Source organism: Rhea pennata, chromosome 4 (genome assembly GCF_028389875.1).
Source record: "Rhea pennata isolate bPtePen1 chromosome 4, bPtePen1.pri, whole genome shotgun sequence".
Taxonomy (NCBI): domain Eukaryota; kingdom Metazoa; phylum Chordata; class Aves; order Rheiformes; family Rheidae; genus Rhea; species Rhea pennata.
The window spans coordinates 31,465,268-31,480,965 of NC_084666.1; the positions used below are offsets into that span (position 1 = coordinate 31,465,268).

Here is a 15,698-nt window from a genome sequence, read left to right on the forward strand (position 1 = left end):
AGCAGCTGTAACTAAACTCAAAAAACTTAGAGCCTATTATAAACCATATCTAGCAGGGTTTGCTTAATCCCATAAGCATTTGAGCCCTGCTTTGACAGCGCTGTTAACATAACACAAACAAAGTACCGGGTCACAGCATTGCAGATAAGAGCTGAATCATATGTAGGGTGTTATGACTATAGTTTACAATAAGCTGTTTGAGATGTATGGTTTACAATTTTGGGTAAGAGGTCAAAGGACATACTAAAGTCGGATGGGGAAAGGGTGAGGCAAAAGGTTGTCCTTATTAACTAACCACAAGGAAGTTGATGTATGACTGACAACAGTGGTTTTTGAAGCTTTTAATATACACAGCTTATTGAAGCATGTTAGTTGTCATGTTAGGAAGGGATTAGTCTCATGAAGTTTTCAAGATGCAGGTTGGCAGTTCTCATTAGTAATATTTTTACCCCCCCCCCAACCCATATCTGGGAAGCAAAGAGATGTAGTTCATCAGTCTGATGTCTTTACAAGCTTTAAGGGGAGTGAAGAAGATTCTTTTCACTGTTCACAAGGGTTCTGATACTGTATTCCCTCTTCACTCCAATACAGACATATAGGTAAAATTTAAAACACATAGAATAAATGTTAAATTTTTAACTACATGTAGGAGAGAAGACTGCCTTGTGATGACTTAAAAAACTCATTCATTGAAAAACTCTTTTTCATATGAGTGTTAAATAGTTCGCAGCACTCAAAATTCTTTAAATGATGATGAAAACAAAGTGCTTCTGGGAGAGATTCACAGCCTGCAAAATGAAATGCCGTCCACCAAAGCAATATCTACTAAAGTCATCTATTTTGGAGAGTCTCTCCTGAAGACTTTCAAGAGGGTGACTAAGGCCTGTCTGCAGTGGAATTAATCAGCTGTTAAACAAATAAATACATATCAACTTTCCTATATTTCCTATATTAAGTATAAAGTAGGAGATACGTCACTAGTTTAAAATATGTGCTCTTTCAGGAACATTAGCATTAAAAATAATAGTTAAAAGTGTAGGAAATTCAGTGTTACCCTCCATCTACAGTAACCTAAAATTACTTTCTGTGATGCATATATATCAATATGGATGCAAAAGAAATCATTAAGAAAATTATAATATTTACTCTGATTATTATAGATTGTTAAAATGTTTCCATTAGCTTTGCTTAGTATCAGGAGATGTTTAAAATTATACTCATATGCCTGATGCTTGGAAAATATCATAATTTACATATTTATGTTGTTGTTGCTTACTTTATTAAATGAAATGCTCAAGATAGTTAAACTTACAAAATTCTTTTCCACTGAAGTGTCATGTGTAAAAATCTTGTTCAATATGCATGTTTATTTTTGCTATGTGAGAAAGATACATCCTACTGTAAGTTACTATACTTTGTTTTTGTCTTGCTAGAACCTTTTGATATTTCTAAATCACAGGGAAAGCTAATGAAAACTATATTCTCAGGAACTGTTGGATAACATAATAAATAGCAAAAAGGAGTTTTGTAACAGAGCAGAATTCTCTTTAACAACATGAAAATGTTCTTTTTTTTCCCAGGATTTTAAAGAAGTCCATGCATTTCCCTTGGTCTATTCACCCCCCACAAACTGAGTCTAGGACCTTTTGTCATATTTTCTTTCATCTCAGTCTTTTTAGAGAAAAAAATTACTTTTCTAGTCAGGCAAAAGAAGTTTGAGAATGCTGAGAACAAAAAACTAAAACTGTGTGGTCTCAGTGTTCACTTAAAAGTATGCGTACATAAATGCAGCTAAGAACGCACATGAATCCTTTCTTCATATCACTCCTTAAGAGATTATTTACAAGTAAGTGAAATATTGCTTTCAGCTGAGTAACTCTGTAATGGCTTATTTAAAATAACTAAATATTGATTTGTTTCACCTAATACTCTTATCACCTTTATCCATTTATAAATTAATTATCCAAAATAAACCAAACAATATTCAGCAGTCCTTAAATGGTATTCTTTTGACTAATCAAAAGTTAATTTGTATTTCCATGAAAAGTACAAAATCAGAACAAACTAGTGTTTACTAGAAATATTTAGTATTTTATAGTATGAAAGCATTTCCATATTTCATTACAATTATTAACTGAACAGATTAAACCTTACTGTATGCAATAAAAATACTTGTTATTGATGTGGAAATGAAACACATTTGCCTTCTCTCTCCTGGAGAAGAAATATCATTCTCAAAGATGTCATTTTTATCTAAACCTTTCCATAGTGAGAGATGTAAAAGAGATTGTGACGGAAATAACCAGCTGTACTGCTTGACCTGTCTTTTCATATTACTCTTTCATGAATGAAACATTCAAACTTAATACTAGTAAGTATTTTGCAAATCCTTAATTTTTATGATCCTCAAGACATAGTAAAAACTAACTGTGATCTTGATGTGCTGGATTAGCATCAGCAATGATAGTTATGAAGACAATTATTGAAATGGGGCCTGTAATTTTTCAAAATTATGACCTTTCAATAGTTTTTGTAAGAAGTTTCTCGCACTCCATTTCTCAGAATATTCCTGTCTTCCTCACCAGTCCTGTAGCAATTATAACCTTATGTTTGCATCTGCAGAAATCAAAAGTCATTTTTGTGTGGCAAGAGAAATCTGCTATTCTAGGCAGCCAGTAGCAAATGCAAAGTTCAGTGTTCTCAGGAGAATATTGTACTGATTGTACTTCAAAATGCAGACTACTTTCCATTCATTCACCCAAAGTATTAAATTTGTAACACCACATCCATGGATGGTGTTTTTCTCTCCAAACCTCTACCACCTAACAATTTATCTAGTCTGAAATACTAATCCTAAACATCCTAAAATTTTAAACATCCTAGATATCCTAGACATCCTAAATACTGGTACCTACGATAGCTGATATCTTTGACTAGTTAAAAAGGTTTTACTCAAACATAATTAGGTGACATGAATCCATCTTGTATCTCCAGTGAGGATCACTTTGACATTCGCATCAAACATTTACTTTGGCCTCAATTGCAGACTGAGGTATTAAAATGCATAAGCAATTTCATATTCCTTAAAGATTTATTTTTTATTTCCTTTCTGCTTTATAATCAAATGCCAAAATCAGAGTTTTTGTACTAGGGAAAGAACGGATTACGGCACCACTTCTTTGCTTCTTACATTTTAAGAATTACAGGTGTCTACAGGCATAGTTTATAAGTTTTATTATGCTACTATTTGCCAACAACAGAAAATATCAAAAAGCTTTCTAGCCCAGATGTTCATGAGCAAGAACTAGAGTTGACTCATAAATCAATAGCTTCATCCTCATTCTACTAATTATTTAAGCAATTCAGTATGCAGACTTACTCAAAACAAAATAAAATGTACGTTTTTAATTTGAAAACTGTATGAATTTGCAAATTTTATAGTGTAAAGTTAAGACCCTGTTGGTTATTTGCACATGATTTTGTGATTTTGTTGTCCATTGGGGAACTGTAATATTTCTTTTGAGTTTTTCTGCTTTTCACTTTCCTAACTCAGTTTTTCACAAGCATATATAGCTGTTTTGTTTGTGACTTTCCTTTATGATATTATGGATGATACATCATCGCTTATAAATACAGTAACTTGTAGGATAACATTAACCAAAACCCCCCTAAACAAAAACAAACAAACAAACAAACAAACAAACAAAAAGGAGAGAGAGAGAGTTAGGTAAGGAATCAACCAAAATCCAAACCAACTCAAAATACAACTCTAAAGATCTGATTTCACATTTATTCATAATAAAATTTTATCCTGATTTACTCTTCAAACACATACATATACATAGAGATGGGGAGGGAGAGGCAGAAGGAGAGATGGAGATGGAGGAAGAGGAGGGGAGAGAGATGGAGGGAGAGAGCAAGTTGGAGGTAGAGAGAGCACCTGCACGCTACAATGATACTTTCTTGATAGATCAAAGAGAAGACTGTTTACAAATTCTTTAATGCATGAACTGATTTATCAGCACAATGTGCTATTTACCAGCCTGCAACATTTTTTCCACACTCCTTTCTTTTTAAAACATTTATTTTCAGAGTCTCAAAGATACTTGCACCGTATTTCTTAGTGCCTGACAGTTCAAACAGTCCTGTGAAGCCTGTCATCCCTGTTGCTTATATCCCTACCTCCCTGTTCTTTAGCTGTACTATAACAGTCTGAGAGTTAACAAGTGTCAGGATCCCAGGCTATGGTTACTTGGGCTTTATCAATATGGGTGCAAATCAACAAATTGGCAAGGCAATCTGAGCCTAAACCTGCTTCTAAATATAGGAACCCTTTCTACTGATATAGATATCTTATAAAACAATATAATTACATACATAGATATATTTTTATAAAGAAAATTATTGTTTATGCTTAGATTGCTTTATTAGATTTCCTGAATAAATGGATTATCCCATTCTGGATGCGTGAGTCTGTTTAGCCAAGATAATGTACAGTATGTTCATCATAATAATGTGAAATTAATTTATGAACAAAGTAAAATGAATGTATATAAAAAAAACAGATATTCAAATGTTGGTGTACATGTAAACGATTGTGTTGTTTAATTCCCTTTAGTAATTTTTTTGCATAATACTTTTTGAAATCTTAGTTGAAGTTAATGAAATAGGACAATGATGGAAAACCTTACATCACTTAAATTTATATATATTTAAAATAAGTCTGTTAAAGTTTAATGTAATGAAAAATACCAAAATGAAGAAGTACTCGAGAAAGTTTTATAGTCAATCTGGTTTCATGTCACTTGTCCATTATACAGTAAAAGAGGTATAAAGCATGCTAAAAAAATTCATGTGCAATAGTCAGCACAGCATGCTTTGCTGCATGTACTAGCCTGTCTTCTTGAGGAAATTCTGTGCCTCATGGAGGAAGAACAGGTTCTGAAAAAAATTATTAAGGTGGTTTCAGTTCAAGAAGCCATTTTCACTATTCCCAACCCGGGCCACTATTGTCCAAGATCCCACTTATTTATTTATTTGGGAATTTTTTTTAAGAGAAGAGAATGACAGATAACCAGACAATTTTACTTTCTTTACTCAGACTGACCAAGGTTCAGAACAGTAGACTCAGCAATGGCTGCACTTATGCAGACCATACCCTATAAGCACATTTTTTCTAGTGGCAAGCATTAGGATCTGTGTGATAACAAAACCCAGGAGCCTCAATGTCTTGAAAAATGCATCAGGTAAGAGGTAATACTCCTACTGATTTCCAAATATGGCAATAGCTGCTGCCTCAAACAGACACTTAATGGCAGCAATTGATTAATGGCAGTTTACCTCTTTGAGACCAGAATCTCCCAGCTTCTCTAAGTTTGTTTTGCATGCTTTATCTTTAATATGAGAAAGAAAAAATATAAGCCACTACATCATCCTTCAGCCCTGACTTGGATGTGATGTGGCTCATTGGTTCAGGAGATATCAGTGGGGCATGAATGAAAAAAAAAAGCACTTGGAAGGCTGACAATGGAAAGCCAGAAGAAAAGATACAGTTCTGTTTGACAGTAGGGGTAAATCCATCTTTGAAAATTAAAGTTTACAACTTCTGACCTTTGATTGTTAAATGACCGTATAAAAGCAGTAAAAAAATAATCTTTTTAAACAACTGTGTTTGTCCAGAAAATTGTAATCCTTTCTCTCAAAAGTGGTCCCTTCTACTGCCTTTGTCACCTTATGCCTGTCTCATATGTTAAAGAAGGCTGCACTGGGGCTGTCTAGAGTTAATCACTTTGCATTAGTAGCTAAATTTACTGAAGCCTGAGACTACCAGTAAGGCTGCAGTCAAGGTAGCAGCCAAGGTCACAACTGGATCCTGCTTTTACGGAACAAAGAAATATTTTAACCTTCATGTATAACTACTGCAGAGATAACTTAGAGAAACTCCTCCTAGCAACCGGAGCGCCAACAGACCACAAGAAAATGAGTGAAAGAAATTGTCGGATTGGTTAACAGGAGTCAGACTATGCGGAAGAGGAGCTTTGTGATCAGGCTGTAGTGTGATAAATAGAAGAAGGAACAGGCGGGAGGGGTCCTTCTTCAGAGGCCCCCAGCCCGAGCTGTAATTACTGCACATGTACCATTAAAATTTATTTCACTTTGATTTGGCTTTCAACTTCTGTCTCAGTGGGAACCTAGGGTCAGACCCTATTATGATGGCCAGTGAGCCTAATTTTCCATAACATAATACCCTACACATCCATCTTTTAATGAACAGGATCATCATAATATGGATCAAGCTCCATGTCCACTACCTCTACACATTTCAAACACAGGAATTATAAAATTCTGAATCTCTTGTAGAAAATTCTGACATGGCAATTTTATTTTGGTCCCAAATCACAATGAAGTTCACATTTTTTTCACAGCATGTAAATTTTAATTAAGAAATGTCTAAAAATTTAGTATTGTTGGTTTTAAGGAAACATGTAAACATTCCCAAAACTAAGATCTTTCACCATAGTTTAATAAAATGATCAAACTGCTTTGTTTCCAGTCAGTTCAATATTAAATTGTACTTATCAATAGGATTCCTTTTTCCATAGGAGCTGTAGCATAAAGCCTAATGGGCCATTTTTCTCATTAGCCTATGGTAGCCTGATTGTACTCAAATAAGTTCAAATATTTGAACTCAAATAAGTAGCAGATGATACCTGACAACCTGACAACCAGAGACATATTTTTTTAATACAGCTGGACATGGCTGCCTCACTCATATAACTCTTCTGTCAGAACTTGACTGGCTGTAACAAGTTCAAGTCTAAATTTAAAGGCATTACTTTTAAAAACAAAAGAAGAAAAAAACTTCATACTGCCTTGAGTCTCCATCTGGAAACCTGGGAAAATTACGTTAAGCTTTCTGGTTCTGAATGAGCTGATTTTCTCTGCTCACAAATACAAAATGAATAGCAAGCAAACAATACTCATATTACAGGGGGAAAAAGAAAATATTAACAAAGTAAGCAAACAAGAGAAGAATAACTAATTTCTAAAGCATTTACTGAAAGGCTTTTAAACAACTTACATTTTTTTCTCTAGGGAACTCTTAGGCTAGCGTTTCTCCTCACAAAATTACCTCTATTCACTCTTTAATGTTTTTGCAGTGCTTCTGGGTGGCAAGGTCTGATTTGAGCTAATCTGATCTGCTGGTTTGTCATGTTTCTGTTAGCTGCTCCTTACTTTGCCAGATACTTCCCCTGTCCAAACCTTACAGCACTCCTGTCTCCAGAGCCCCGCACTGCGCAGCCACCTGCTCTTCTAACCTGCTTTTGCTTGCTATTGTTTTAGGCCCCTTCACTCCACTGTTTGCTCCTGCACTCATCCTGTCTGCTAACTGAGCCTCATGCTGCTTTTTGCTCTGATAATCACTTTAGTCAACTCCAACAGCTCTGCTGTGTTTATTCTATCACCTCTCAAAAGGATTTCTGTAGTATTCAAAAATGACCATAATCTTCTAGCTCACAGTGGCTTTTAAACAGATTCTTCTCTTCCTACACATCTTACAGTAAAGTCTAAGTTCACAAGAAATGCAAAAGCCACCTTCTCTGTCTCTTAAACCTTAAGATGACTTTTACCTAATGTCTCCTGCTCTTCTTGTCCCAGCCTTGGTCCTTTGTGCCATAATATCAAAAGTAGCTCCTTTTTCTAAGGCTAGGGCACTCATCCCAGGCACATTCAGACAGAATTATCTGGCTCAGATACATGTATGCTATTATAAATACAAATTTTCTTCATAATATCCTTTCTGACAGAACTAATGCACAGTGACACAACTAATGCAAAAACATCATACTCAGGCCTGCACATGCAACCCTTCTCCATTTATCTCCCCTTCTCCAGCACCTTCCTTCTCTTTGTCCAGCCTCTTCCCCCTTCTCTGTAATTTCACGGCATATAGAGAAGGGATGCTTTCCCCTCACTTAAGGCCTATCAAACACACATCCATAATAGGTCACAATACAGCTATGTCACTATACAGCAGCTACACTTGTATATAATGAGGCTACTTCTATCACCATAGACTCCAGGCAACCTCTGAGTGTAATATATATTGAAAATTCTCAATTCAACATATATTGAAAATTCTGCAATACATTGCAGGCTCATGGGGTCACTTGTATTGTATGGTCTAATTATTGCATCAGCTGTGTGAAGTTTTCTTTACTCAGTGAGCTAGAAAAAAAATACTTGAGAATATAAATGTTTTGATTTGTATGTAACTTTGGTTAGATATCTGAACAGAATAAGAGGTAAAGCGGTCAATGCTTCTGGTTCATGCCCCTGGGCAGGAATTCAGGTGACTGAAAATGGAGATTTTTGATTCAAAGTAAAGGTAATGTTTTTGACAGTTAGAGTTGAATTGCACTGAAACAATTTCTTAGTCTTTCCAAGGAAACAGGAGTTCCCAGGGGTTCTCACATTCTTAGTAATTTTATGTGAGGCTCTGGAAGAGACCAGCAGAAACAAGGATCCAGTGAATTCATCTTCTAGATTTAGGAAGAGATTTTTTAATGAAATGTTGTCTCTTCTAGCACACAGATTAATACATATATCCCCTATATATCTCAGTGCAAAATTTCTGTTGAATTCTTAGCTCCTGATACACAAAAGAAAAAGGCATAACTTAATTTAAAACAGATATTTCTGATAGATATATCCTGTCTCTATACAGAGTAGAGATCTGCGGTGGGAACCCCTGTAATCTGTTATACCAATGGCTCTGTTTTTATTTTATTCTCTGTTTTTTATTCTCTTCCTCCTCATCAGGGGGAGAAGGGGAGGGACATGGGCTGACTTCTGTCCCATACCATGGTATCATACTATATTCACTAGGTAACTTAGGTTATTATAGGGTTAATTACAGAAATAACAGAGGTGGTGGCTAGTGTGGTGTAGAGGTACTGACAGTGGAAAGACAAAGACACTGTCACAATCACATTGAAGCATTGTTTCTGATAGTACCACTGTTCCTAAACTAAATAGTAGAAGATACACTGTCTTGGAAGTATGGGCTTCTCAAGTATATGGCTCCATCTTGCTTTCCTGTAAGTTGCTGCCACTGTTGCTTTTTAGCTACATCCTAATGAGTGGTTCATTTAAAAACAGACTGGGGTTTTCAGGGTGATATAAAAAGACTAGTTCATTTAAAAGTAATGTTTTCATCCAAATAAAATCCACCAGAGGTTAGTGGAGCCTTAGAGATTAACGATAGCACAAGGAATTTCAAAACCAAAATAGGATACATCTCTTCTTTGTTCCAAAGAAAGCAGACAGAAAAGATGAAGCATGGTGGCTTCTCCATGCCTTTCTTCCCCAGCTGATGATATGGAACATGGGTTTGCATGTTCCACAGATATTGGACCCTACAAACCCTTAAACACATATGAAAAGAAATTCTATCACTTCCATTCTTCCTACATTCAGCTTGCTATCCATGTGAGCCTCTCCCTATGTCCTTTTTCTTCTTCCATTTCCTTCTGTTCCAGTTTTCTTTTGAACTCTCTTTCCCATTTGCAAATGCTATACCTTGACCAGCTCTCACTCTTTTCCTTATTTCAAATACTCCAGTCCATAATTCTTTGCAAACATCTGTGTGAGTAATTTTTCTCCTTTATATTATTTTTGTGCCTTTTTTATACTTGTTTTGAGGATTTTTTTCAAACTTTGCAATTTCAAATATGAAGGGTTGAATCAGGAAGTTTTTCTTTCCACTCCAAAGACTTCTGCTATGAATGGGATTCAGATTTATGACTGCAGGTTAGATTCAGTGTTTAAAAAGAGTTTCTGGAACTAACTAGTCATCTGAAAAAAAGTAGGGAACTTTTGGGTCACTGTGTTCATAAGGTGACAGTACAATCCATTTCAACAGCAAGGCTCTCAGTTGCTTAGGTAGTCCCTCTCCTTCATAACTTTCTGTTTAACTTTCTATGGGATACAGTGATTGTCAAATATCAAATAGAGTAAATTTTGGGTAACTGAGACTAGGAATAAGATCTGTTATTTGTCTAAAATAAGATCAACAGACTGTATGCAGACTTCTTGTTCTGATGAATTACAGCAGGTGTGGTGTCTGAATGAGAAAAGTCTAGGTCGAGGGCTGCTGGGCCAACCACCCTATATACCTGAGAAGTGGGGCTCAGACTGCCCACCGTATGTTATGATTTTCCAATGACAACGAGGATCTAATGGATAATAGGTGGTCTGACCTCTCTCAAACTTAGAGGCTTTTATCACACTTAAGTATTTGGTAGTTGCTTTGAATATGATATACTGTTCCCATGAATGTAACTTGACTTTTCTCAAAGGCACATTACAGATGTAACAGAAGCAAAAGGAACATGACAGATTTTTTGATGTTTTAAACATACAATACTAAGACCTCTCAAGTATCATCATCAAACTACTATCTGATATTATCATCAAAATATCATCTAAAAATCTGTGAAATTATCTGCCCAAAATAAACACATACTTATGAATCCAGCCTCTCAGTCCCTCAGTTTTCTATTTTACTATGGTGTTATGATTATAAAATTCATAGTATTTTTGAGTGACACAGAAAAATCTCTAAAGAGATCAGTAATTCTGTCTTTGGAGTCTTCAGTGCAGATGTGTGTGAATAAGTTATGTAGCCTAAGTTGGGTATACAGAATCCTAGAAAAGTATCTGCTCACTTACTTAGCATTACCTATCCTGTGCACTGCACAATGTATACTTTTGTGGAAAAAGACATGTGATCACCTATTTGAAGACTGTATCATGCATGAGAGTACCAAATTAAGGCTGCACGGTTACTGCTCTGGGAATTAAATTCAAATTAATTGTACTGGTAATTCACATTAACGTTATTTTCTGCAAGGAAAACATTTTGTGTGAACAGTGAAATGTGAAAAGTGCATGCAAACATGTGGAAAATTTTCCTTTTTATGAAGTACATCACCATGATTCATGACTCCACTTACTGCTTCTGGCAGCAGCAGGCAGCAGCTGGTTCTTCTAGGGATGAGAATTGTGACCAGCAGGATAAAGCTTCTCGCAGCAACCCGGGGTGGGCAGAAGCCTCCGCACACAGGGCCACCCCTGCTTATGGGGCTGCAACTGTCACCCTGCTCACGACAAAGCAGGCCGCATGTCTCCACCGTACACCTCCTGCGTGTAGGGCCGCGCGTTGACGCCCGAGAGGTGCCCAGCAGCCGCCGGGCCCAAGCGCTGCCTCGACGCCGCCGCCGCCGCCCGCCGCCGCCTTTGCGGCCCCACCGCCGAAATGGCGTCGAGGCGCCGCGGGCAGCACGCGGCGAGGCCGCCGCGAGAAGAACTACATCTCCCAAGAGCCGCCGCGCCCCAGGGCGCCTCCGATTGGCCGCGCCCGAGCCCAATCGGCGCGGAGGAGGTGGGCCGCGGTGCCGCAGGTGCTCTGCGGCGGGGGGAACATGGCGCTGGGTGAGAGGGCGCCGCGGCGGCTGCTGCACCTGCCGGCCGGGAGCTGCCTCCCCCGCCTGCTGCTGCTGCTCCTCCTCTGCGGGCAGCTCGGGGGAGGACAGAAGAAGAAGGAGGTAGAAACGTTTCCTTCTTTCGCCGCCGCGCCCGGCCGAGGGGCCGCGGCTGCCCGCCCGCGCTCGCCTCCCCGCTCCGCTGCGGCCGTTGACGCCAGTGGCGCCGTTCGCGCCGCGGCCGCCTGCGCGGCGGCTCCTCTCCCCGCCGGGGGGCGCCGGGGGGCGGCGGCGGCGGCGCCGGGGGGCGGCGCGGTGCCGTGCCGTGCCGTGCCGGGGGCGCCCGGCTGGGGCGGTAGAGCCGCGCCGCCAGCCTGGGCCGTGCTGCCCGCGGCGGGCGTCGAAGGGGAGCTCGGCTGAAGCCAGCGAGTGTGAGGAATAACGTTAAGCGGCGGCACCGCGGGCGGTGCCGGCTGAGATAGAGTCAGCAAGTAACGCTGAGGTGGTCGCAGCGGGTGCCTGCGCGCCGAGCCTGGCCGCGGCTCTCGGTGCCAGTGCCGTGTCCCGGGTGTGTTCCGCGGGAGCGAGGAGGGAAGGGCAGCTCTGCTGGCGCTTCAGCAGCAGCAGCGTGTTTTCAACAGCTTTGCACATTTCCATGTTTAAATACCAGCAAATTGCTCTTCCAAGTGGTTGTTAAAATCTGAAGAGGGGAAAACATTAAATGTTACTAGAGATTATTATATATTTTTTTCTTCCTAGCTTGCACTCAGATACAACTTAAGTGCTTGTACACCCACTGCTAGACTAGAATCTGTATAGTTTAACTTAAATTAGGGAAGGAGAGAACTTCTTAAGGGCTGATGAATAAGCACACGCTCTTGTAGTACTTCATTTCTTGTTAATATATATTTTTAATCTGCTTTCAGTGTTGCCAGAGAACTTGTGCTTCGTGGTGGTGGAGGAGTAGGGAAAGAGTTCAGCACTTCAGCTGAACAAGTCAGCTGTTTGAATTAAGCTACTCAAAAAGAGAGGAGACTGGTCAGAAACTTTTCTTTGTGGTTTCGATTTCATTTGAAGAAATAGATGGTCTATTAAGGCTTGTAGGCCAAGGAAGTAAAAGCAGAGTTGGTCTGTAAAATCCTTTTTTTCACATGTCTAAACGGTGGTCTGACTTTCTGCTTTTATCAAGTTAAATAAGTCGTGATTGTTGAAATAAAGCACTTGTGTATCATTGTAGAAAAAGAACACCTTAACTTTAGATGCTCTTTTTTTTTTCTCCATATGCAATAATTTTATGCATCTGGAAACAGTAGGCAGCAATGTGTTGCTCTTCTACTGCTATAATTAACCTTTTTCCCCCAAAAAACTTTAACGTATTAACTTTCTGTTTTTTAATGTTTATTTCTTGACACACTTGATTCTCTTGCTGGTATTGCAATTTCTGTCGGCACTTTTCTGTGGTATGGCAGCTGTGCTAGCAAGATAGCTGAAATAATCTTTTTTCTTCTTAAATGGAACCCTTCCCTGGTAATCAATAATAGGAAATTAAAATGAACATCTACAGATGCTTTCTGTACTGTTTTCTAGTTGTACTGCAGAGAGAGTGCCTAGCCATTCAAGCTGGTATTTCTCTGCTCTGAAAAGCTTCTTTCTCAGTTTTTTCATTTTATCTGATGTGATTTATTAACTAACAATTTTCAGTCTTCTGCATCCTTTTACTTCCATTTTTTGTTCACATTTTATATTTTTCTATTAATTCTGTGAACTAAATATTGCTCATACAGTTAGAACACTTATGGGTTGTATGCAGACTTACTGTATCTGCAACTATGTAATACAGAAACTAGTGTGACATTAAGTGGAGTCTCCTCTGTAAATGCAAGTTTAGGAGAGCACATTATAGTGATTTTTTTCAGGGTTTTATTCACTGTAGCATACATCACGGATGTCTATGTGTGCATGTCTGTATTATGTATGTTACAACTGAAGCCTGCTTCTTTTCTAATCTCATATTTAAAACTTGTTATAGTTTGTCTCATATATGTTTGTGTGTGTGAAAGGTGAAATTTGAACTTCCTTAGAGTAAGGAGTTTGAAAATAACATTTTAAAATATTATGAGGAAGACTGTATGAATTCAGAAAGCACAGAGTCTTGTACTGTGGGAGGTTCCTTCTCAGAGTGCTGTCCAGAAGCGTAGTGGGAGAAGAGGAAAATGGTAGAAGTAAAATGAATGTGATTTCTTCTATGTAAATACTGAGAAGATTGTCATAGTTTTTATGGAAGTCAGAAAAAGAGCTGAACATACAGTGAAATGTTTAAAAATGAGCACTACCATGGGACAGTTAATAGGATTAAAGTGTATATTTCAGAAGATAAAGAGAAGTCATATCTCAATTTATTCTTTTTGACTTGCTTTGTATGTGTATGTGGGTGGAAATGCTATGGAAGGAGAGGTTAAGAACTAGAGAAAGAAAACACCTTTCCTAATCAACTTTTTTGAGAACATGGAATACTTAAAAAGACCTTCAAATTGAAATACTCAAAAATGAGAAGGACTTGAGGTGTTGGAATAGGGACTTTCAACAAAGGAAGTAACAGTAAAGGCAGAGATTTGTATATTTATTTTTTCTTTTAAAGCATTGGCTGCATAGAAAAATACGCATGAAGCGCAAATCATGAGTGCTGTCTGTTTGGATCAGTTAAATGAGTCTGGAAGATGGAAATAATGGCTTCGTGGAAAAGAGGATTGAGTTCAGATGCTTTTAAAGAAATTTTTGGCTAGTAGAGAGAGGTGAATGGAGAAAACTAGGGAAATTTTTTTTCTGGCACAGATTCATTGTATTGATACTGAAATACTAGGTTATAATTGTTTTTAGAGAGGAAAATATAAATTCTTAAGTTACTGAAATGTTTTGACCTATTCAGCAAAATATTTTTAATGATAACTTAAGAATCTTCCTTCTGTAGCAAACTAGTGAAAGCAGCTGAGTTCCAGCTTAAATTTGATTAAGTTTCTAAGAATTCAACAAATCATTAGAGATTTAAATTATTTGGTAACAAATCATCTGGTATGATCTAAGTTATAATTCTAGAATGGCAATATGAATATATATATAAATATGTAAACGTTCCTATGCTTTTCTTTAATCTTATTGTTCACTTTTCTATATTGTGGACACCCATGAAAGCCTTTAGTGCTGAGGAAATGAGCAGAAAACATTGGACCTTTTCCTCAAAAACACCAAGGTTAAAATGCAATAATTTGGAAATTAGTAAGAGGAAGAGCAACACTAATTTTTTCTCCTGATTTACAATTAAGAGGTAACTGAATTTGGAAAGATTGCTTTTGATTTTAATTCTGATGCTCTGCAGTATCTTTATTTAAAAAGCAAACAAAACTTTCCTGCTTGTGTAAACAGCAGCAAATTATTGAAGAAGTATTCCTTTTCTGGAAACCATATTCTAAACTTGAAAAATAACTTACTGTTTCCACTGTCTCTGAGATAATGTAATTTTATTTATATTTGGGCGTTTTCTGTACCATCAATTTCTAAGACATGTTTCCAATCCTTTTGATGTTTTATTTCTGTTTATATATGTTTATTTAAAACTATTAAAAACTGAAAGGAATCAGAGGGAGAATATTGTACTTCAAAATATGCAATATCACAATTGGCTTTTTATAATAAATTACTTCACAGAGGCAATTTACATTTCATATTGCTTCATTTGTTGTTATTCATCATAATTATGTCCAAATAGATAAATAAGAATTTTTTTTTGAGTAAAGCATGTAGATGGAAAATGTTCCTTTTACAATGTTAAGAGGACTTCAGATATAGGGTAAGGTTTATTTTTGAGCTTTTGGGTGGACAGTTCAGAAGCTCCGTTAAACCACTGAAATGTAATCAGAGTAGCTACTTCTCTGTGGGCAAGTTAGCTATTCTAGTTTAGGCATGGGGAAGCTATGCATGCTGACTTGTATCAACTTCTTTCTAGTGCAAGTATCTTGTTAGGCTTAAATCTACTCAACAGCATCGTTATACCTTAACGTTATCTTCTTTTAATCTTATTCCATAGTAACTCAGTTGCTTCAGTAATAACTTATTTTACCTGAGTAATTTTGAAGTATTTAAAGACAGTTATCCCTTCCACTGACCTCTGCTTTTCCCTTCTTACTCCCCTCACCCCTTTCCCAACTGGATATAGAA

The 15,698-nt window shown here is 37.6% G+C and overlaps 1 protein-coding gene across 2 annotated transcripts in view; it reads left to right on the forward strand.

Moving 5' to 3' along the window:
• Nucleotides 1-11,468: 11,468 nt before the first annotated feature.
• The window catches only part of TUSC3 (tumor suppressor candidate 3), a 134,078-nt gene continuing 129,848 nt past the window's right edge, over nucleotides 11,469-15,698 (forward strand). For both annotated transcript variants that reach the window (XM_062574645.1, XM_062574646.1), the window contains exon 1: nucleotides 11,469-11,609. In XM_062574645.1, the coding sequence (XP_062430629.1) occupies nucleotides 11,487-11,609 (123 nt within the window). In that variant the 5' untranslated portion in view covers nucleotides 11,469-11,486. The remainder of the gene's footprint in view (nucleotides 11,610-15,698) is intronic.